Source organism: Macaca mulatta, chromosome 10, assembly GCF_049350105.2.
Source record: "Macaca mulatta isolate MMU2019108-1 chromosome 10, T2T-MMU8v2.0, whole genome shotgun sequence".
NCBI lineage: Eukaryota > Metazoa > Chordata > Mammalia > Primates > Cercopithecidae > Macaca > Macaca mulatta.
Window position 1 is genome coordinate 21,149,631 of NC_133415.1, and position 20,296 is coordinate 21,169,926.

Below are 20,296 nucleotides of genomic sequence, written 5' to 3' on the forward strand. Positions count from 1 at the left end.
TGCACTGGGGCACGGGAGGCTCTGACATGGGCCCCCTCTGCCCTCCTGAAGTCAGAAACCCAGGCAGGAAGCGAGCAAGTGCGCCCACCGGGACTGAGGCCAGTGGGCATCAGAAGGGCAGGGAGTCTCAGTTTTAGTTCCAAATTTACTCTTAGCTCATAGTGTGACCTTGGGCGAGGCACCTGAGCTCTCTGGGCCTCTGAACAAGGAGGGATTGAAAGGTGCTATCTAATGAGCTCTTCTAACCAGGCTCCCATAGTGCAGGACTGCACAGCATCCTGCACACGGATTGTTCTGTTTTTGTTTTTGTTTTTTTGAAACGGAAACTCGCTCTGTCACCCAGGCTGGAATGCAGTGGCACGACCTCGGCTCACTGCATCCTCTGCCTTCCGATTTCAAGCTATTCTCCTGCCTCAGCCTCCCAAGTTGGGATTACAGGTGCACGCCACCATGCCAGGCTAATTTTTGTATTTTTAGTAGAGACTGGGTTTCACCGCGTTGGCCAGGCTGGTCTCAAACTCCTGACCTCAAGTGATCCTCACGCCTCAGCCTCTCAAAGTGCTGGGATTACAAGTGTGAGCCACCGTGCCTGGCCTACAGGGATTATTAATAAATGTTTCCTGAATGAATGAATGAATGAATGAATGAATGTAAGAAACGCTCCAATAGAGCCACAGATCCTGGTGCTGGCAGAACCCTGGGAGGGAGAGAGAAATATAGATCATTCAGGGATCATGCAACTTACCTCATTTAACAGCTTGGGAAACTGAGGCCCAGACAAGGCATGGCTTATCCAAAGTTGTTAGTGGCATGACAGATGTGGAGTGCCCATTGCCTGGCACATGGAAAGTGCTTAGCTGTGCCCTCCCCTTATGGCCTGGAATTAATGCAGAGCTAGGCCGAGGAGTCTGTGGGCATCTCATCTCCCAGAGCCATACCTCGGCTCCCTCAACACTCAAGTCTCTGAGAGAGAGAAAGCAGAATGTCCCCAGTCTCTCTCCTTACCCGGAGGCAAAGGCACCAGGCCTGTTAAAGACATTTAAGGACTTTGCTCTGCCCTTGGTGTGGCCCCCACCATAGAGGTCTGCTGCAGGGTGCAGAGTGAGGGTTGAGGCCCCCAGTGCCCACCTCTGCAGAGAGTTTTCAGGCAGCTCTGCCCTGGTTAGTCTCACTGGCTTCTGGCCTGGGGCAGGACAGGGCTGCCTTCCTCACTGGATATATGGCTAAGATCTTTATATAAGACCCTTCCAGGGCCAGGATGTTCTTTCCAGGGTAGAGCCTACTCAAAGGAAACTATTATAGAAGAACACCATCTTGGTCAGGAGCGGTGGCTCATGCCTATAATCCCAGTACTTTGGGAGGCCAAGGCAGGCAGATCACCTGAGGTCAGGAGTTCGAGACTAGCCTGGCCACCATGGTGAAACCCCATCTCTACTAAAAATACAACAATTAGCCAGGTGTGGTAGTGTGCATCTGTAGTCCCAGCTACTCAGGAGGCTGAGGTGGGAGAATTGCTTGAACCCGGGAGGCAGAGGATGCAGTGAGCCGATATCATGCCATTGCACTCCAGTCTCGGGTGACAGAGCAAGACTCCCTCTAAAAAAAAAAAAAAAGAAAAGAAACACAGCCTTTTATATTGGTTCAGCAACTTACAGTTCACAAGGTACCTTCAGATCTAGCTTGTCACTTAAGCATGGGACAATTCTGTAAGGTAGGCAGGTCAGGTGACTCATTGAGGAGCCTGAGGGAGAGGTGGTCATAGGTGGACACTTGTAGAGTTGGGACTTAAACCCAAGTTTGTGGTTTCTAGGCCGAATGTTCCCAGGCCAAGGTGTGGACGGGCCTGGGAACTGCCTGCAGAAGTTACCCAGGAAAGTACACGATCACCTTCACCCAACAGGATACAGCCCTCCCCGCATCTGAAGTTACCCAAATAAAAGCCTCAGTAAAGAACCCTTCCCCAGGCCTGTGCCTCCCAGGTTCAACAGCTGCCTCTTTCTTCTTCCTCCACTGAGACTTAACCTACCTCCGGCCCACCGTAAAACAGCTAGTTAATGTGATCATATAAATCCTAAATAGGCCCAGGCTGGGTGGCTCATGCCTGTAATCCCAGCACTTTGGGAGGCCGAGGTGGGCAGATCACCTGAGGTCTGGAGTTCAAGACCTGTCTGGCCAACATGGTGAACCCCGTATCTACTAAACATACCAAAAAAAAAAAAAAAAAAATTAGCCGGGCATGGTGGCGCACACCTATAGTCCCAGCTACTTGGGAGGCTGAGGCAGGAGAATCGCTTGAACCCAGGAAGTGGAGGCTGCAGTGACCCAAGATCGCACCATTGCATTCCAGCCTAGGCAACAAAGCAAGACTCTGTCTCAAAAAAAAAAAAAAAAAACAAAACAAAACCAACTAACTGGGCTCAGTGGCTCATGCCTGTAATCCCAGAACTTTGGGAGGCCGAGGCAGGTGGATTACCTGAGTTCAGGAGCTTGAGACCAGCCTGGCCAACATGGTGAAACGCCATCTCTACTAAAAATCCAAAAATTAACCGGGCCTGGTAGCGGGCACCTGTAATCCCAGCTACTTGGGATGTTGAGGCAGGAGAATTGTTTGAACCCAGGAGGCAGAGGCTGCAGTGAGCCAAGATTGCGCCACTGCAGTCCACTCTGGGCAACAAGAGTGAAACTCTGTCTCAAAAAACAAAACAAAACAAAACAAAACAAAACAAAAAACCTGAATAAATAATCTGGTGAAGTCCTTGGAGCTGGCTACCGAGAGAGAGTCCCTCCCTCCCATCCCCACTTTTTCTCTATCCCCTAACCCCTGCCCTACAGTTCTTCCTCCCTGCTAGGTATGTTGCACCCCTGCTCAAGAATCTTCAATGGCTCCCTGGTTCCTTCCTGAGTCAACTCAATCCCACTGATCTGCATCTGAGGCCTACCCCCACCCCATCCCAGCGTTCCCTGTGGCACCAAGGGCCACTTGCCCCCTCTACACACTTTATTTCAGTCTGAGAAGCTTCCCACTGTCCTTTAGACATACCTCTGCACTCCTGCTTCTGTGAGAGTTGCTGCTGTGTCCTGTATCCTCCTGCCAGGTCTTCCCCAGCCCTCAAGACTCTGATCAAATACTGTTTCCAGGAGCTTCTCCCTGAGCTACCCTCTGCCAACCAGATGTCCCCTTTCCTGGCCTTGGTGTGGACTATTTTGCATTGTAGTGGCAACTATCAGGGAACAGTGTGGCCCAACAGGAAGAACCAGGTCTCCCGGGTCAGGCAGGCTGGAGGGGAGAGCCTTCTGTGATGGATATATCTTGCTGGGGACTTTGGTTAGGGGAACACAGAGTGTGAACAACTTAAAGAAGGCTGGTGGCACGCAGAGATCTAGGAGAAGCGTTGGGGTGGCAGTCCTAGTGCTGACAGAGCCCTGTGCTTCAGATTCTTCTTGGGGGGAAGCTCTGTGCACAGAAAGGAGCACTGGACTGGGAGTCCGGTGTGTGAACTGGAGACCATGTCCTTGCTTAATGTGCTGCCGTGACTATTCTGCAAGGCGCACATTTGGGGGTCTCCTCAGGGCTGCTGGCCCGTGCCTTCTAGACCTTGGTTGTTTCCTCACTAAAATGAGGGCACTGGCCTTGAGATCAGAGGCCTCCTGCGTGCCCTGGCCTCAAAATCTGTGGTGCCAGGGGGAAGGGGGTGGCAAAGAGATTGGCTCTGTGATTTGAGAGTTGGAAAGAACAGTCTTTTAAACCCTTCAACAAATATTTGTGGAACACTCCACTTCCACGGGGCCAGGGCAGCACGAACTCTCTGGAAAGCCCTTGTGCCTGCAGGCAGCCATGCAGAAAAGCCCTGGCCCCAGCCTCCTCCCCTCCTCCCAGCCCAGCCCTGTGGGGCTTGCAGCCGCCTCAAGTCACCTGCCTCCTCTGGGTGTCTGTGATCTGGTGAGAGAACTAATCCCATCGCTGTGAAAATTGCAAGTGAAGTAATGGCTGGGGAAGAGGTGGGCGCACACAGGTGAGGGATTATTATGACTATTGTGTTGCTTCTGAAGGCACATCAGAGAGTGAGAAACTCAGCCTGTCTGGCTCCTCCCCTGAGCCCCATTTCCTCCTCACTTCCGCAGTCCAGCCTGGCTTTGCAAAGAAACAAAATCCTCTCCCCACCCCACTTCCCACAGTTGAACCCCTGATTAAGTCCTTTACCTTCCTGGGTATCACTGTCTAATCCCTAAGCCCTTTCTCACCAGTCTCCAGTTGTCTCCAAGAGCCAAATCCCTTTAGAATGATGTGGCCCAGATAGCTGTGAGCACAGAGGCAGGGGGCAGGGAGCTGGGACCTCAGGACTCCCCCAGAGGGGAGGGGAGGGCCGGAGGGGTGCTGGGGGCCCCTGCTGTGGCTTTGGCGCTAGCTGGCAGGGGCCTGGAGACTTCCCTTGGGAAGGATGGGTTGCCATTTCCACCCCAAATAGAGCTAAAATAGAGTCCAGATTCCATAGGCAAGCTTGTTCCCACGCCAGTGACCTCTCAGAGCAGAATGGCATAGGGGTGGGCCCACCAACTCTGGAACCAGACTACCTGGGTTTGGGTCCTGGTTCTATAACTTAGCAAAGTTACTTGACCTCTGCCTCAATTTCTCATCTGTAAAGTGGCAGTGATAATCTTACTACCTCATATGATTGGAATGAGATTAAATGAGCTAATTCATAAAAAGAACGTTGAAGAGTACCTGGAACACAGTGAAGCTATTGGCTGGTTTTTTGTTTTTTTTTTTTTTAATTTTTTGTGGGTTTTTTTTTAGAGATGGGGGTCTCACTATGTTGCCCAGGCTGGTCTTGAACTCTTGGCCTCAAGTGATCTTCCCACCTTGGCCACCCAAAGTGCTGGGATTATAGGTGTGACCCACTGTACCCAGCTGGTATCAACTGTTTTGACTTGCATTTTCTGTTCCTTCTCTTGAATATTCTTGCCATTCAGGTGCTAGCCCACACACCAGCTCTTAGAGGGGTCTCCCTTCCCTGGTAATGAGGCTGAAGTGGCCTCTGGCCACCAGCACCTCTCTGATGCTATTTTATCTCGTTCCTGTGGCACCTACTGTGGCCCGAAATGATCTTGCTTGTGTATGTGGTTATGGTTTTCTATCTGTTCTCAAGGGCAGAAACCATTGCTGGTTACGGTCACTGCTCCATGCCCAGTGCCTAGCACCGAGAAGACCTTTGATATCCATTTGTGGGAATGACACTCACCCTGTCCCTGAGAGCTGGGCCCAAGGAAGGAGCAGGAATCCCTAGACTTTGTAGCCCATGCCACAATTACGCTGCGGCTACTTTGCATCTGCCCTGTGTGATCTTGAGTGAGTTGTCGACCCTCTGAGCATCTGGGTGAGTGGAGGGAGGTGGCAGATGGAACTAAACAATCAAGGGACACTTTAAGATCTTTGAAGACAACTTATTTTATGTGCTGGAGCTCATGTCCATAAGGTAAAGGGATCTTAGGGACCTCCATGTTCTAAAAATACCACCACCTCAGGCCTGGCCGTCCCTGTTGCCACTGGGCTGAAGCCCCCACTGATGGTGACACATTCCGTCGAGTTAGGCATTGTCTTCTTCAAGGCCCTTTTTGTACAAAATGAAGCCACTGGGCCCCATGTGGCCACATTCCCCAGGGACCAGCCTGCCACCTGGTGGCAGCTTGATTACCTTGGCCTCTTCCTCATTGGTGGGGCCCAGGTTCATGCTCACTGGAACAGACACATACTCTAGATGTGGATTTGCCTTCCCTGCCCTTCATCCTTCTGCCAGCATCACCATCTGTGTACTCATGGAATGCCTCATCCATTTGTATGGCATTTGCACAGCCTGGTGTGTGACCAAATAACTCATTTCACAGCAAAGGAAGAGAAGCAGAGGGCTCAGGTTCACAAAATTCACTGGCCTTATCATACACCCCATTCCTGGTACCAATTTTAAAACATTTCATCCTCATCACCACCCGCTTCCACCGCTGAGCTAACATAATCCATGCCTCGCACTTTCATTAATAGCTTTATTTCTTCCTAGGTCCCCAGCAACTTTACAGAGCAAGGAAAGACAGAGAAATTGGGGCCTTCTCCATGCAGGTCTCTGCCCAGCCCAGGGCCAGGAAACCTTGCATCCCAAGAAACAAGCTACTTGGAATCACAGCATGTCTGATGAAAGGCCCTCCCAAGTCATTTAGTCCAGGCTCCCATTTTACAACTGGGGACGAAGGCCAAGAAAATGGAAGTGGGTCGCCGGGTGTGGTGGCTCATGCCTGTAATCCCAGTACTTTGGGAGGCCGAGGCGGGCGGATCACGAGGTCAGGAGATCGAGACCATCCCATCCCGGCTCACACAGTGAAACCCCATCTCTACTAAAAATACAAAAAACTAGCTGGGTGTGATGGTGGGCGCCTGTAGTCCCAGCTACTCGGGAGGCTGAGGCAGGAGAATGGTGTGAACCCGGGAGGTGGAGCTTGCAGTGAGCCGAGATCACGCCACTGCACTCCAGCCTGGGCGACAGAGCGAGACTCCGTCTCAAAAAAAAAAAAAAAAAAAGAAAAAAACAAAGAAAATGGAAGTGGCTTGCCCAGAGGCCCATGGCGAGAGAATGACAGCCCTGTCCTCTCTAGCTCCCCACCCTCTCTTGGGAGCTTGGATCTGTGGATTGGGCTACTCCAGAGAGAGCCCACAGGGCTGAGCATCCTGTCGTCCATCCCTGGGAGCAGGGCGGCCTGCTTGTCTCTTAGCTGGCATCCCTTCCCTCCCTTCTGGGGTCCTCCAGTCCCCTCCTACTCAGACACTCCACTCCTAGGCAGGGCCTCAAGGTCACTCATCTCCTTGCAGTCAATCTCCCATCCTTGGCGGCCTCATTTCCTGGGCTTACACTGTACCCTGCCCCCCGCCAGCACTGGCTCCAATCTTCACTGTTTCTTTACTCACCCCCTAACCCTCCTCACCCCCTAACCCTCCTCACCCCCAAAGCAGCAGAAAGCCCCTGGCTGGGCTGAGCTACACCCACCCACACTGGGATGACATCTTCCAGCTCTTGTCCCTTCTGGGATAACCAGGGGTTACCCCATGGAAGAACACACCACAGGGAACTGGTTACCCACCAAGTTTGCAAGGGGGCTCCGGCTCCCACTGATGGAAAGCTAGGATGTAGATATTAGTGGGGAAGCAGAACTGTGTTCTAGGTGGCGGACAAGCGTGAACAAGGACCTGCATCTGGTTGGAGTGTGTATGTTGAGGGGTGACTAGGTCCGTGGGGTGAGGGGTAGGGAGAAAGTGGGGATGGGGCAGGCAGAACATGGAGCCAAAGACCTGGCTGATTACCGGGTGCATCCTTGCAACCCTGTGTTGGGGCTGACAGATGGGCTGGAACAGTCACAGAATTGGAGAAGCAAGCCTCTCCACAGGCACCACAGGGGTTCCACGGTGCATTTTGTAGCTTATGAAGAGTGATTTCATACGTATGAGAGAACATTAGTGGCCGGGCGCAGTGGCTCACGCCTGTAATCCCAGCGCTTTGGGAGGCCGAGGTGGGTGGATCACGAGGTCAAGAGATCGAGACCATCCTGGTCAACATGATGAAACCCCGTCTCTATTAAAAATATAAAAATTAGCTGGGTGTGGTGGCGGGCGCCTGTAGTCCCAGCTACTCGGGAGGCTGAGGCAGGAGAATCGCTTGAACCCAGGAGGCAGAGGTTGCATTGAGCCGAGGTCATGCCATTGCACTCTAGCCTGGGCAACAGAGCGAGACACCATCTCAAAAAACAAAAAACAAAAAAGGTTAGTAACGTATCCAAGTAGTGATCCCTTATCCTTGGGCAATACATTCCAAGATCCTCAGTGGATGCCCGAAACCTCAGGTAGTGCTGAACACCTACTGTGTTTCTTCAATCTGATAACTCTGAGGCCTGTAAGTGACTAACAGGTGGTAACATTTACAGCGTGGGGAAGATTCACATCCAGAGTGGGATAGAGAGGAAGGGCAAGAGATTTCATCACGCTATTCAGAATGGCATGCAATTTAAAACTTACGAATTGTTTATTTCTGGAATTTTCCATTTAATATTTTTTTGGACCTTGGTTGGCTGAAGGTAACTAAAACCTCAGGTAAGAGGAGACTACTGTAGACCGATGGAACAGAACAGAGAATCTAGCTACGTGCAGTGGCTAATGCCTATAATCCCAGCACTTTGGAAGGCTGAGGCAGGCAGATACCTTGAGTCCAGGAGTTCGAGACCAGCCTGGGCAACATGGCGAAACCCTGTCTCTACAAAAAAAAAAAAAAAAAAAAAAGAATTAGCTGGGTATAGTGGCACACCCCTGTGGTCTCAGCTACTTTGGCGGCTGAGGAGGGAGAATCCCTTGACCCTGGGAGGTGGAGGTTGCAATGAGCTGAGATGGCACCACTGCACTCCAGCCTGGACGACAGAGAGAGACCCTGTATCAAAAATAAACAAATACATAAATAATTTTTTGATGCTTAAACTTTTACTTTTCTTATTTATGTCTTTAATCTATATGGAATTCATATTTTGTATATGATGTGTATGTAATAGGGGTCTAATTTCATTTCTTTTCCTAATGGCTAATTGAATTTCTTAGCACAATTTACCAAACAGTCCATGATACTGCCTCCTTCTATCTCCACAAACACAGTGCTTCCTCTGACGTACAGCATCTTTAGATGTGTGGGTCAGTTTCTGGCCTATTTCATGTTCCATTTGTCTGTCTTTAGGCCGATATCGGGGGCTGTCATATATTCCCATCTCACGCTTCTTCAGGAGCAACTTGGTCATCCCATATCAGTGTTCATACAGGTGTTCACTGTAAAATTATTTCAATATTTCTGGAGAAAAAAGAGGTTGTGGCTCATCTGACCCTTGCCCTTATATCACCATACAATTTTTTTTTTTTTTTTTTTTTTGAGACAGTCTCGCTCTGTTGCCCGGGCTGGAGTGCAGTGGCACCAACTCAGCTCACTGCAAGCTCCACCTCCCGGGTTCATGCCTCAGCCTCCCGAGTAGCTGGGACTACAGGTGCCCCCCACCATACCCGGCTAATTTTTTGTATTTTTAGTAGAGACGGGGTTTCGCCTTATTAGTCAGGATGGTCTCAATCTCCTGATCCCGTGATCCACCCACCTTGGCCTCCCAAAGTGCTGGGATTACAGGCGTGAGCCACCGCACCTGGCCCACCATACAATTTTTAAAGGCTCAGGTTTCAGATTGAGCCAGCTCCCAGCAGCCCCAACCCTTGGAGAAACGGACAATAGTGGGACAGTAGTTAGTAGTTAGGACAGTAGTTAGTAGTTAGGACAGTAGTGGGACTTCCACATTCCAGTAGACATTTGAGTTATTTGCTGGGGGTGAGGCAGGGTTGATTTTACACGGTCCTTATGTATGTATGTATATGTGTATGTATGTATGTACGTATGTATGTATGTATGTTGAGACGGAGTTTCACTCTTGTTGCCCAGGCTGGAGTTCAATGGCGCCGCAACTCCCCCTCCCGGGTTCAAGCGATTCTCTTGCTTCAGCCTTCTGAATAGCTGGGATTAGAGGCATGCACCACCACGCCCGGCTGATTTTGTATTTTTAGTAGAGATGGGGGCGTTTCTCCATGTTGATCAGGCTGGTCTCGAACTCCCGACCTCAGGTGATCTGCCTACCTCGGCCTCCCAAAGTGCTGGGATTACAGGTGTTAGCCACCGCGCCCGGCCTATGGTGCCCATTTCACAGATGAGGGAAGTGACCCAGCCTCTCAGTCCTACTGAGGCACTGGGTCCCTGCCTGCTTCATCTTGCCTTGGCCCCCAGCCCCTTTCCCCTGCCCCTTCATCTCCCCCGTCGGCTTCCCATGCCAGTCTCTGGTTCTCTGCCTCCTGCTGTTTAGTGGGGTCGAGACAGGGAGGACCGGGGAAGAGAGGGACGTGACTTGGCCCTGGCCACCCCGTGGGTCAGTGGGGCTGCCGCAGAATAAGGGCCTGCCACCAGGTCCCTTAGACATCCCTTGCTCCTGCCCTTCTCGGGCTCTGATCGTGTCTCTGCTCCCCCAGGTCGCCCTTTTCAACTATTTTCCTGTCTGCCCCGCTGACGCGTCCGCCGCCGGAACACCCCGCTGGCTGCGAGAACCTCCTCTCTCTGACTTCCCGCCTTCCTGCTGCGATCCCGGTTCCGCCCCTCTCCAGCACCCTCGGCCGCTAGCGCCTAAGCTCTCCGCGGCCACCAGGGGGCGCCCGCGGCCAAGTCTGGGCGCGGGAGACGCCAAGCGCCCACCCCGTTCCTCCTGGTGCCCCTCCCCGTCCGGCCGCGGCCCCGCCCCTCCCGGCTCCCCGCCCCGTCCGGCAGCGGCCTCTCTCCCTCCGATCCCCCCGCGCCCGGGACCCCCGGCCCCACTGTTGCGCCAACTCGTCGGGTCGGGCCATGGGCCCTGCCGCTCGCCCCGCGCTGAGATCGCCGCCGCCGCCGCCTCCGCCGCCGCCCCCGTCGCCGCTGCTGCTGCTGCTGCCCCTGCTGCCGCTGTGGCTGGGCCTGGCGGGGCCCGGGGCCGCGGCGGACGGCAGCGAGCCGGCGGCCGGGGCGGGGCGGGGCGGAGCCCGCGCCGTGCGGGTGGACGTGAGACTGCCGCGCCAGGACGCTCTGGTCCTGGAGGGCGTCAGGATCGGCTCGGAAGCCGACCCGGCGCCCCTGCTGGGCGGTCGCCTGCTGCTGGTGAGCGCTGCTGAGCCTTCTGGCCGCATCACTAAACCCCTCTCCCAACCCTCCCTAGAGACCCCGCACCCAGAAGCGACGTTCATCCTCCACCAAGCCCTGACAGTCCAGCGCCCCTCCCCAGGCTCCCCAGGCACCCAGCATTCAGGCTTCCCAAACCTGAGAGCCAGATGCTCTCCGAACTCTGGCCTTGCATCCACTGTGATGACCCCGGCTCCCTCCTCCCCAACACCCTGCCTCCCGCTGCTCATGGCCCCTTGCCACACAGATGGACATCGTGGATGCCGAGCAGGAGGCGCCGGTGGAAGGCTGGATTGCAGTGGCATACGTGGGCAAGGAGCAGGTGGCCCAGTTCCACCAGGAGAATAAGGGCAGTGGCCCGCAGGCCTATCCCAAGGCCCTGGTCCAGCAGGTGCAGGGGATGTCTAGGGGGGAGGGGCTGGAGGAAGGGATTCCAAGGCATCTGCTAGAGCCAGGCCCTCCTTAGATGGGCCCTTAAGAGCTTGCAGAGAAGCTCTAGGCCTGGGTGGGTCACGGCACCCCAGTTTGAAGAATGGAGTCAGTACGGCTCCGAAGCAGGGAGGTGAGAAGAGGCCAGAGAGAGGTTGGGAAGCTTGACCAAGCTCTGAGAGTATGGGATGCGGGGGGAGCTGCTGCTAGCAGCCACTGTGGGGACTGCCCTGCTAGGACCCGGGAAGGCACAGCGCCTCTGGAAGGGAGGCAGGAGGAAGGAAGCAGTTTCCACCTTTGACTTCCAGGAGCTTATGGCTAGTCTGTCCAGAGTTTTGCTCACTGCAGGGCCAGGAACTAAGAGCAGCTGGGGCTGCAGGTGGTGAGACAGGTGTGCAGGCAGGGTATATGTTAGCCTCTTGCCTTCTATCCCTCTGCAGATGCGGCGGGCCCTCTTCCTGGGAGCCTCTGCCCTGCTTCTCCTCATCCTGAACCACAACGTGGTCCGAGAGGTAAATCAGACCAGGCGGTGAGGGTAAGCAAGCTGGGGAAAGGGAGACCCAGGCCTGCTGACTTCCTTGTCTCCCTGCAGCTGGACATATCCCAGCTTCTGCTTAGGCCAGTGATCGTCCTCCATTATTCCTCCAATGTCACCAAGCTGTTGGATGCACTGCTGCAGTGAGTTGGCATTTAGACTTCAAAGGACTGACCCTGGGTACAGAGAGCCCCTGGCTCTCCCATGGGCTGAGGGGGCTTGGGACCAGGGTCTTACCTGTTAGCCTTTTTTTTTTTTTTTGAGATGGAGTATCACTCTTGTTGCCCAGGCTGGAGTGCAATGGTGCAATCTCGGCTCACTGGAACCTCTGCTTTCCAGGTTCAAGTGATTCTCCTGCCTTAGCCTCTCAAGTAGCTAGGATCAGAGTCATGTGTCACCACACCCAGCTACTTTTTTGTATTTTTAGTAGGGACAGGGTTTCACCACGTTGACCAGGCTGGTCTTAAACACCTGACCTCAGGTCCACCTGCCTCGGCCTCCCAAAGTGCTGGGATTACAGGCGTGAGCCCCCGTTGCCACTACTGCTGCTGCTGCCCCTGCTGCCGCTGTGACTGGGCCTGGTAGGGCCCGGCCTAACTGTTAGCTCTTTTTTTTTTTTTTTTTGAGATGAAGTCTCGCTCTGTTGCCCAGGCTGGAGTGCGGTGGCGCGATCTCAGCTCACTGCAAGCTCCACCTCCTGGATTCACGCCATTCTCCTGCCTCAGCCTCCCAAGTAGTTGGGACTATAGGTGCCCACCACGATGCCTGGCTAATTTGTTTGTATTTTTAGTAGAGACGGGGTTTCACCGTGTTAGCCAGGATGGTCTTGATCTGCCGACCTCGTGATCCGCCTGTCTCGGCCTCCCAAAGTGCTGGGATTACAGGCGTGAGCCACCGCGCCTGGCCAACTGTTAGCTTTAAGACTGCCCTTTCGGCTGGGAATGGTGTTTCATGCCTGTAATCACAGCACTTTGGTAAGCCGAGGAAGGAGTATTACTTGAGTCCAGGAGTTTGATACCAGCCGGGGCAACATGACAAGACTCAGTCTCTACAAAAAAAAATACAAAAATTAGCTGAGTGTGGTGACACATGCCTGTAGTCCCAGCTAATCGGGAGGCTGAAGTGGGAGGATCACTTGAGCCCTGGGGGTAGAGGCTGCAGTGAAATGTGACTGTGCCACTGCACTCCAGCCTGGGTGACAAAGGGAGACCCTGTCTCAAAAACAAACAAACAAACAAAAAAGACTGCCCTTTCCCAGGCTGAAAACTGGGTGAGGGGATGGGAAGGAGGTGCCAGAGCCTGGAGCTTGGAGCAAGGAGGTGGCTCTGTGGGCAGAGGGGACTGGCCCCAGCAAGGAGGAAGGTGGACTCCCTGGGCTTGCAGGCTTCCCTGGCCTGGCTGGTGTGAAAACTGGAAAAACCAATAGAGAGAAAAGGCCTGGGGTAAAGTGGAAGGCCAACAGGGGTGATAGTCATAGGTACCCTTTTCCTGCAGAGCTGGGATTGGGTGGGTCTGGGCCTCTCTTTCCAAGAGTCCTTCCATCTGGCCCTCCCAGGAGGACCCAGGCCACAGCTGAGATCACCAGCGGAGAGTCCCTGTCTGCCAATATTGAGTGGAAGCTGACCTTATGGACCACCTGTGGCCTCTCCAAGGATGGCTATGGAGGATGGCAGGACTTGGTCTGCCTGGGAGGCAGTCGTGCCCAGGAGCAGGTGGGTGCTAGCAGATGACATGGGGCCTAGGGAAAGGAGGCTCATGGGGCCACATACATGGCCTTGTCTTGCAAATCCTGTGGCTTCTCCCTACCGTGGTGGCAAGGACGGCCTGTCCCACCCCACAGGAGTCCTGTGAGTGTTCAGAGACATGGTGCAGGTGGGCGCTCAGTGGGGTGCCTGGGCCAGGTCACGTGCAGTCAGTGTTAGCTGCTGTCCTCACGTTCTGCAGTCATTGGGAAGCCTTATTTTACTGTCTGTAGAATAAAGTTCAGACCCCTTCGCGTGCCTTTCACAGCTCTCTGCATCACTCACTCACTCTGTTTTTCTAGTCCTTTTTCCTATGCTCTGGCCACCCTGTACCAATGACTACACATGCCCTGGCCTTCTGCCACTGGGCCTTGTCTACGCCTGGCTGTAGACGTGGACACCTTTTCTCTCTGTGTCCACACGTCCTAGTCTAGCTAGAACCTTCACAACTCATCCTGCCACCGTTCTTTGGAAAGCCTCGCTTACAGCCCAGCTTGAAGTCCCCTCTCTGCCTCTTGTATCACAGCAAGGCGTGGTCAGGCTGTTCCTGGGCTTCTTGGGACAGCCCATCCTGCTTTGTCTCCTGACAGCCAGGACTGTGTTTTATCGTCTCTGGATTTCCAGCGCTTGGCATCGGGGCATTCAAGGGTATTCTGTCCACAAGCATTTCTTGAGTCCCTGGACTGCTGGGCAGTCACCTCCCAGTCTCCTAGTGTACAGCCTCCAGCAGGTGTTGGCCACCGTGGGCTGTGCAGGGCAACTTCCAGTGGGGCAATCTTGGGATCGAATCCTGGCTCGGAAACATTAGCTGACTGATCTCAGGCTGGGAGTTTCACCTCTCTGGCCTCGGGTTCCTCATTTGTGAACAGGGACGGTATTCTGTGTATCCCTGTCATGGGTAGCCCACACAGGCCTCTGGACAGGTCAGGCATTGGTGAGAGGCCTGGGGTGGGGCTGTGTGCAGTCTGCATGTCGGTCTGGCTGCTCCAGAGGGCAGAGCTGAGCAGCCTTGGCCAGGCTGCAGGCCGAGGTCAAGGTGGTCCCAACCCAATTATTGGGTGGCCATGGCCGCTGAGGTGTCTGACGGGTGGCTGGAGTAGGCATCTCAGTGGCTGGCCTGATGGGTGTTGGGCTCTCAGTCCTGACCCCAGGGCCCAGTCACCATCCCTCCAGCCTCTGGGAGTCCAGAGCAGCAACACTCATGTATCAGGAAGGTCTGATGAACAGCAATGACACGATCTTGGCTCACTGCAGCCTTGACCTCCTGGGCTCAGGTGACACTCAGCACTCAGCCCCCCAAGTAGCTGGAACTACAGGCACATGCCACCATGTCTAGCTAATTTTTGTATTTTTTGTAGAGATGGGGTTTCGCTGTGTCGCCCAGGCTGGTCTCGAACTCCTGAGCTTAGGCAATCTGCCCACCTTGGCCTCCCAAAGTACTGAGATAACAGGTGTGAGCCACCATCCCTGGCTAATGAACCGTTCTTACTGCTCTTCCTGCCCTCCATCCTCACCTGGGGCTCTACAAGGTACATTCCCCAAGATGCACTGAACCTGGGGCACATAGGGCTCCCCAGGATGCAGTGAGCCTGGCGAGGCTGGGTCTCTGGACTGCAGCAGAGCTTCAGGCTGGCCATACCTTCAGCCCAGCCAGCTGGCTGCTCTGAGGCATGGAGCTGTAGAGCAGGCTCTGCCCTGGAGAACTTACGCCATAATGGCCACTCAGTCCTGGCATGGGGCTCAGGAGTGTCACTTTGTCTCCTGACAGCCAGGGCTATGTTTTATCATCCCTGGATTTCCAACACTTGGCATCAAGGGCATTCAAGGGTATTCTGTCCGCAAGGTTTTTTTTTTTTTTTTTGAGACAGCGTTTCACTCTTGCTGCCCAGGCTGGAGTGCAATGGTGCAATCTTGGCTCACTGCAACCTCGGCCTCCTGGGTTCAAGCAACTCTCCTACTTCAGCCTCCCAAGTAGCTGGGACTACAGTCCTGTGCCACCACACACCAGCTAATTTTTTGTATTTTTAGTAGAGACGGGGTTTCTCCATGTTGGTCAGGCTGGTCTTGAACTCTTGACCTCAGGTGATCTGCCCGCTTCGGCCTCCCACAGTGCTGGGATTACAGGCCTGCGAGCTACCGCGGCCGGCCCACAAGCATTTCTTGAGTTACTTCTCTGCCATGCAGTGACGCCCCAGTCTCCTGGTATACAGCCCCCAGCAGGTGTTGGCCAACTGGGCTGCTCTAGCCCTGGGCTCATGGGGGCCCAGTCTGGAGAGGAGATAGGCCAGAGACATGCTGTCACTGCTGGGGTGAGCACAGAGCTGGTGGTGACCCCGGGACCCTCTAGGGCATGGTAAAGGCACTCAGCCTGGGGCTTGGGGACAGCTTCCTAGAACAGGTGGCACTGCCCAGCTGCAGCTGGAGGAGAGAAGAGGGCAGGATGGAGAGGGGAGTTGGGGCTCACAGACACTTCCCAGTGAGGGCCCCCAGAGCACCTCCACTCTGAGCAGAGCAATGGCCTGTGGCACTAGCAGCACCCAGGCTTGTCTAGAGCTGTGAGCTCTTCACATCAGGTCATTTCTCAGCCCCTCTTCCCCACATGACGGTAGATGAACTTCAGCATCGGTCAGGGAAGAACACGATGGCAGAGCAGCACTCAGCTGCAGAGAGCTTTGAAGTGAATGTGTGTATTAGTCCTAAGACATCCACAGACCCTGTGCAGAGGCGCACCTGAGGGAGCGTGCTGTGTTTTGCTTACTCCGCCGCACCATCTCGTGAGCCAGCTGTTGAGTAGTCAGAGCCCAGCAGCCACACCACATCTGGGGCGAGTTGAGTCAAGATCCTTGTTGTTCCCTCAGTCACTCTGAGGCTGCCCAGGGGCCTGAGGCCCCCAGGCTTTACAGTGTTCTCTCAGTCACATTTCCTTTCCAGATTCACTCATTCCACAAAGATGATGGGAGGTACTGGGTTAGAGTGGTGGCCACATCAGCTATGGTTACCTCCCACAGATAGGAGCACACAGACCCCCAAGGGCAGCTGCAAGACAACGCTGGGTAGAGCAGGTGTGAGGAGGGCGGGGCAGCCGGAGGTTAGGGGGCACATTCACCCGGCCGTAAGAGGTCAGGGAGCTTCTAGAGCAAGATGTGGTGGAGGCAGTAGCTGAGAAAAGGGATAAGGTGGAAGAGGGTTCCCAAGACAGGGAACAGTATGGAGAGGCACAGACACGGGAGGGAGCCAGGAGCACAGGACACTGAGAGGAGGCAGGTGGCACTACAGGGAAGGAGCTCAGGCAGGGGAGCTGCGGGGCCTGGTGTACAGGGGAGAACCCTCTGGCTGTGGGTGGGAAATGGGTGGCAAGGAGGGCATGAGAGACCACCCCCCAACCCAGGAGAACAAAGCAATAGGCCTTGGGGGCTGGCTCCCTCCCGTACTGGGGGGTGTGAACGTTCAGGCTGGATGGGTGAGTGGGTGATGGCAGGGCCTGAGAAAGCCGATCAGGAGGAAGTGCAGGAGGATGGGGGTGGGAGAGTGAGCAGGTCCCAGGGTGGGTGCTAGGTTGCTGGGTGCTGGGTTGGGGAGTCTCTGAGGCTACCAGATAGAAGCTTCTGTGTGTGCAAAACATCAGGTTTGTTGCCCAGAGAGCCCTGGGCTGGGAATGGATGTGGCTCCTCTTGAAGCTGGATGGGAAAACGTGTAGGGCAGAGTGAGTGATCCTGAGAAGCACACAGTGGGAGGGACGGAGCCTTCGGAAGAGGAAGCTGGGGACTGCAGGGACACAGAGGCCATCAGCACACCTTACCTGCCTGCTCCCTGGCGTTCCTGGGGGTAGATGTTCCTAAGGGAGGCGTGTGGGGGCGGCCCCGTGTCCCTGATGACTGCTTCCCTCCCCAGAAGCCCCTGCAGCAGCTGTGGAATGCCATCCTACTGGTGGCCATGCTCCTGTGCACAGGCCTCGTGGTCCAGGCCCAGCGGCAGGCGTCGCGGCAGAGCCAGCGGGAGCTCGGAGGCCAGGTGAGAGCCAGCCCCAGGGAGCCCCAGAGCCCTTAGCCCTTGGGCCTGCAAGACCGTGCCTGTCCTCTCCCCACAGGTGGACCTGTTTAAGCGCCGCGTGGTGCGGAGACTGGCATCCCTCAAGACACGGCGCTGCCGGCTGAGCAGGGCGGCGCAGGGCCTCCCGGAGCCGGGTGTTGAGACCTGTGCCGTGTGCCTGGACTACTTCTGCAACAAGCAGGCTAGTGCCCTGGGTAGAGACCAGCCATCAGCTCACCTGTGATGCCTCCCACCTTACTCCCAGGACCTTGGAACCACCCCCACCAGGCCCTTCTCCTTCAGCCCCCAGGGCTACAGAGCAGAATTTCAGTGGGGTGGGGGAAGCGGTGAGGTTTCAGTTCCCCAGCTGAGGCGAGGGGCATGGGACCAGGCACCCCCATGTGGAGTCCTGCTTCAGTGGCCTGAGACCTTCCTCTCCCACCCCTGTAGTGGCTCCGGGTGCTGCCCTGTAAGCACGAGTTTCACCGAGACTGTGTGGACCCCTGGCTGATGCTCCAGCAGACCTGCCCACTGTGCAAATTCAACGTCCTGGGTGAGCACCAGGGGCAGGGGCCCTTGGCCTACTCCGCCTGCTCCTCACCTGATGCCTCCCTCCCTATTCTTCTTCCTCTCCCTTGCAGGGAACCGCTACTCTGATGATTAGCTGCCCAGCTGGACTCTGCACGTGGGGATGGACCCTTCCTGCCTGCTCCCCGGTCCTCAGCCTGGGCTCCCAGGACAGGACAGGATGGGACAGCAGGATAGACAGGACAGCAAGCCCATTGGGTGGGAGGAAGGATGAGGGCCCCACTGTGTCCATACTGGGAAGGGGGGCTCCACAGCTACAGGCTGAGGATCTAGGGCCGGGACCTGTCAGTCAAGGAAGAGGTCACTTTAGGACCTTCTCTGTAATCCTGTGACATGAGTCTGCCCTCCTCACAGGCAGCTCCCAGGTCAATAGGGAAGGAGAATATGGGGCCAGTGTAGCTGTTCCCAGGGTTCTGGGAGCTCCCTGTGGCCTGTCTGGGAATCCCTGGAGGCTGAGACTACAGTGGCCAGGTTTTGTGCTTATTTATTGGGGGGTGGGTTGAGGGAGGAGCTATCTGGCCTTGGGGTACCCTGGCCTGACCGTCTTTCAGGATACGTCTTGGTCAAGGCTGTCTGCCTGTTGCCCTTGGTCCTTGGGCACTGGGAGCCATGGGTGCCACTGCCCGTCCAGCCTGGCTCCCTTCCTGGGCCTGGCTAGGACCAGAGGCCTTAGATCCTGTTCTGGACTCCTTGGCTGCGGCTTTGTGTTGCCGACCGGGATACTCGAAGCCACAGGATCAATGTAGTGCCTCATCCAGGGGCATCCTTTTTTTTTTTTTTCAAAGAGTTGGGGTAGGGAAGGTTTAATAGTAAAATAAACGTGGCTATATTTTAACATAAGATGTAAAATGTGTATGGGTGTTTTAAGATTTTAAAGTTATCTTAGGTTCTACTGCCTGTGGTAGAGGGAATTCTGAGATGGCCCCCAAGATGTCCCCCTGCCACCTGCCGTGAACATGTCTTGCATTAATATAATCTCTGGAACTGTGACTCAAAGGGATTTTATTTATTTATTTTTATTTTTTGAGATGGAGTTTCGCTCTTGTTGCTGAGGCTGGAGTGCAATGACACGATCTCAGCTCACTGCAACCTCCGCCTCCCGGATTAAAGCGATTCTCCTGCCTCAGCCTCCCAAGTAGCTGGGATTACAGGCATGCATCACCATGCCCAGCTAATTTTGTATTTTTAGTAGAGATGGGGTTTCTCCATGTTGGTCAGGCTGGTCTCGAACTCCCGACCTCAGGTGATCCACCTGCCTCGGCCTCCAAAAGTGCCGGGATTACAGACGTGAGCCACCACGCCCGGCTTCTTGGAGGGATTTTACGCCCATGGTAGGGTTGTCTTATGGCAAGCTGACCTGAAGATAGGGAAAGTATTTGAGTGAGCCTTGCCCTAACCACATGAGCCTATTCAAAGTAGTTTTCTGCTGGTAGAAGAGGAGGAAGTCAGGGATTTGAAGCATGTAGGGGATTCAGTGCATGAGAAATCCTCTGTTGCTGACTTGAAGATGGAGGGAGCCCCATGGTAAGTGGGCAGCCTCTAGGAGCTGAGAGAGGATCTGGCTTACAGCCAGCCAGCGAGGACACGGGGACCTCAGTCCCATGGCTGCAAGGATCAGAATTCTGCCAAGTGGAGCTCGGAAGCCAGTTCTTCCCCAGAACCGGCAGAAAGGAACGCAATCTGGTAGATGCCTCAATTTCAGCCCTCTGGGACCCCGAGCAAAAATACCCAGCCACACAGAATCTGGACTTGTGACCTCTAGAACTGGGAGCTAATGAATACATGGCTGCGGAGTTGGTGAGGTCCTACCCCTGGACTTGGGCACAGGCCTCCTGGCTCAGGGTGCTGAGGGTTGGTGCTCCCCTGAGAGGGGGGTGCCCGGGGCACCCCAGCCTCCCTCAGGATCTCCCGGGCCCCTCAGAAGCAGGAAATTGGGCTGACCAAGGCTGTGGTAGCTCAGCTATATACATGGCCCCTCTTGACCCTTCTCTCTGAACCCTTCTCTCTGAACCCTTCTCTCTGAAGGGAAAATGCTTCAGGCATCTGGGAGCATGTACCCTGAGAAGGCCTCAGCAAGTTTTTGGAGACTGTCCTTCACAGGTGAAGTGGCTCAGGGCAGGCTGGTGGCTTCATGAGGAAAACCCCAGAGTCTTGGCCGCATGGCATTCTGGGCTGAAGAGACCCCCAAGGGACAGGGATGGGAAAGACAGGGTGTCCTCTAC

At 54.8% G+C, this 20,296-nt stretch overlaps 2 protein-coding genes across 6 annotated transcripts; both read left to right on the plus strand.

Moving 5' to 3' along the window:
* The first annotated feature begins 3,788 nt into the window (after positions 1 to 3,788).
* Positions 3,789 to 10,359, plus strand: LOC144331820 (uncharacterized). The gene is made up of 3 exons (XM_077950075.1): positions 3,789 to 3,940; positions 6,054 to 6,112; positions 10,076 to 10,359. Exons 1-3 carry the CDS (start codon positions 3,836 to 3,838, stop codon positions 10,221 to 10,223), a joined length of 312 nt encoding a protein of 103 aa, XP_077806201.1. The 5' UTR covers positions 3,789 to 3,835; the 3' UTR covers positions 10,224 to 10,359.
* On the plus strand, positions 10,337 to 18,911 carry RNF215 (ring finger protein 215). Of its 5 annotated transcripts, none has more exons than XR_013399340.1 (9): positions 10,337 to 10,730; positions 10,999 to 11,142; positions 11,621 to 11,692; positions 11,773 to 11,858; positions 13,271 to 13,427; positions 17,349 to 17,468; positions 17,545 to 17,701; positions 17,937 to 18,039; positions 18,128 to 18,911. XR_013399340.1 is itself a non-coding variant. In XM_015150143.3 (9 exons), the coding sequence occupies exons 1-9, from the start codon at positions 10,443 to 10,445 to the stop codon at positions 18,148 to 18,150; spliced, it is 1,137 nt and encodes a 378-aa protein (XP_015005629.1). In that variant the 5' UTR covers positions 10,337 to 10,442; the 3' UTR covers positions 18,151 to 18,911. The 5 variants fall into 5 exon arrangements, 4 of the variants coding, with proteins under 4 accessions (XP_015005629.1, XP_077806200.1, XP_015005627.2 ...); XM_015150143.3 differs by having other exon boundaries at positions 17,545 to 17,688; XM_077950074.1 differs by having other exon boundaries at positions 17,352 to 17,468; positions 17,545 to 17,688.
* Positions 18,912 to 20,296: the final 1,385 nt, after the last annotated feature.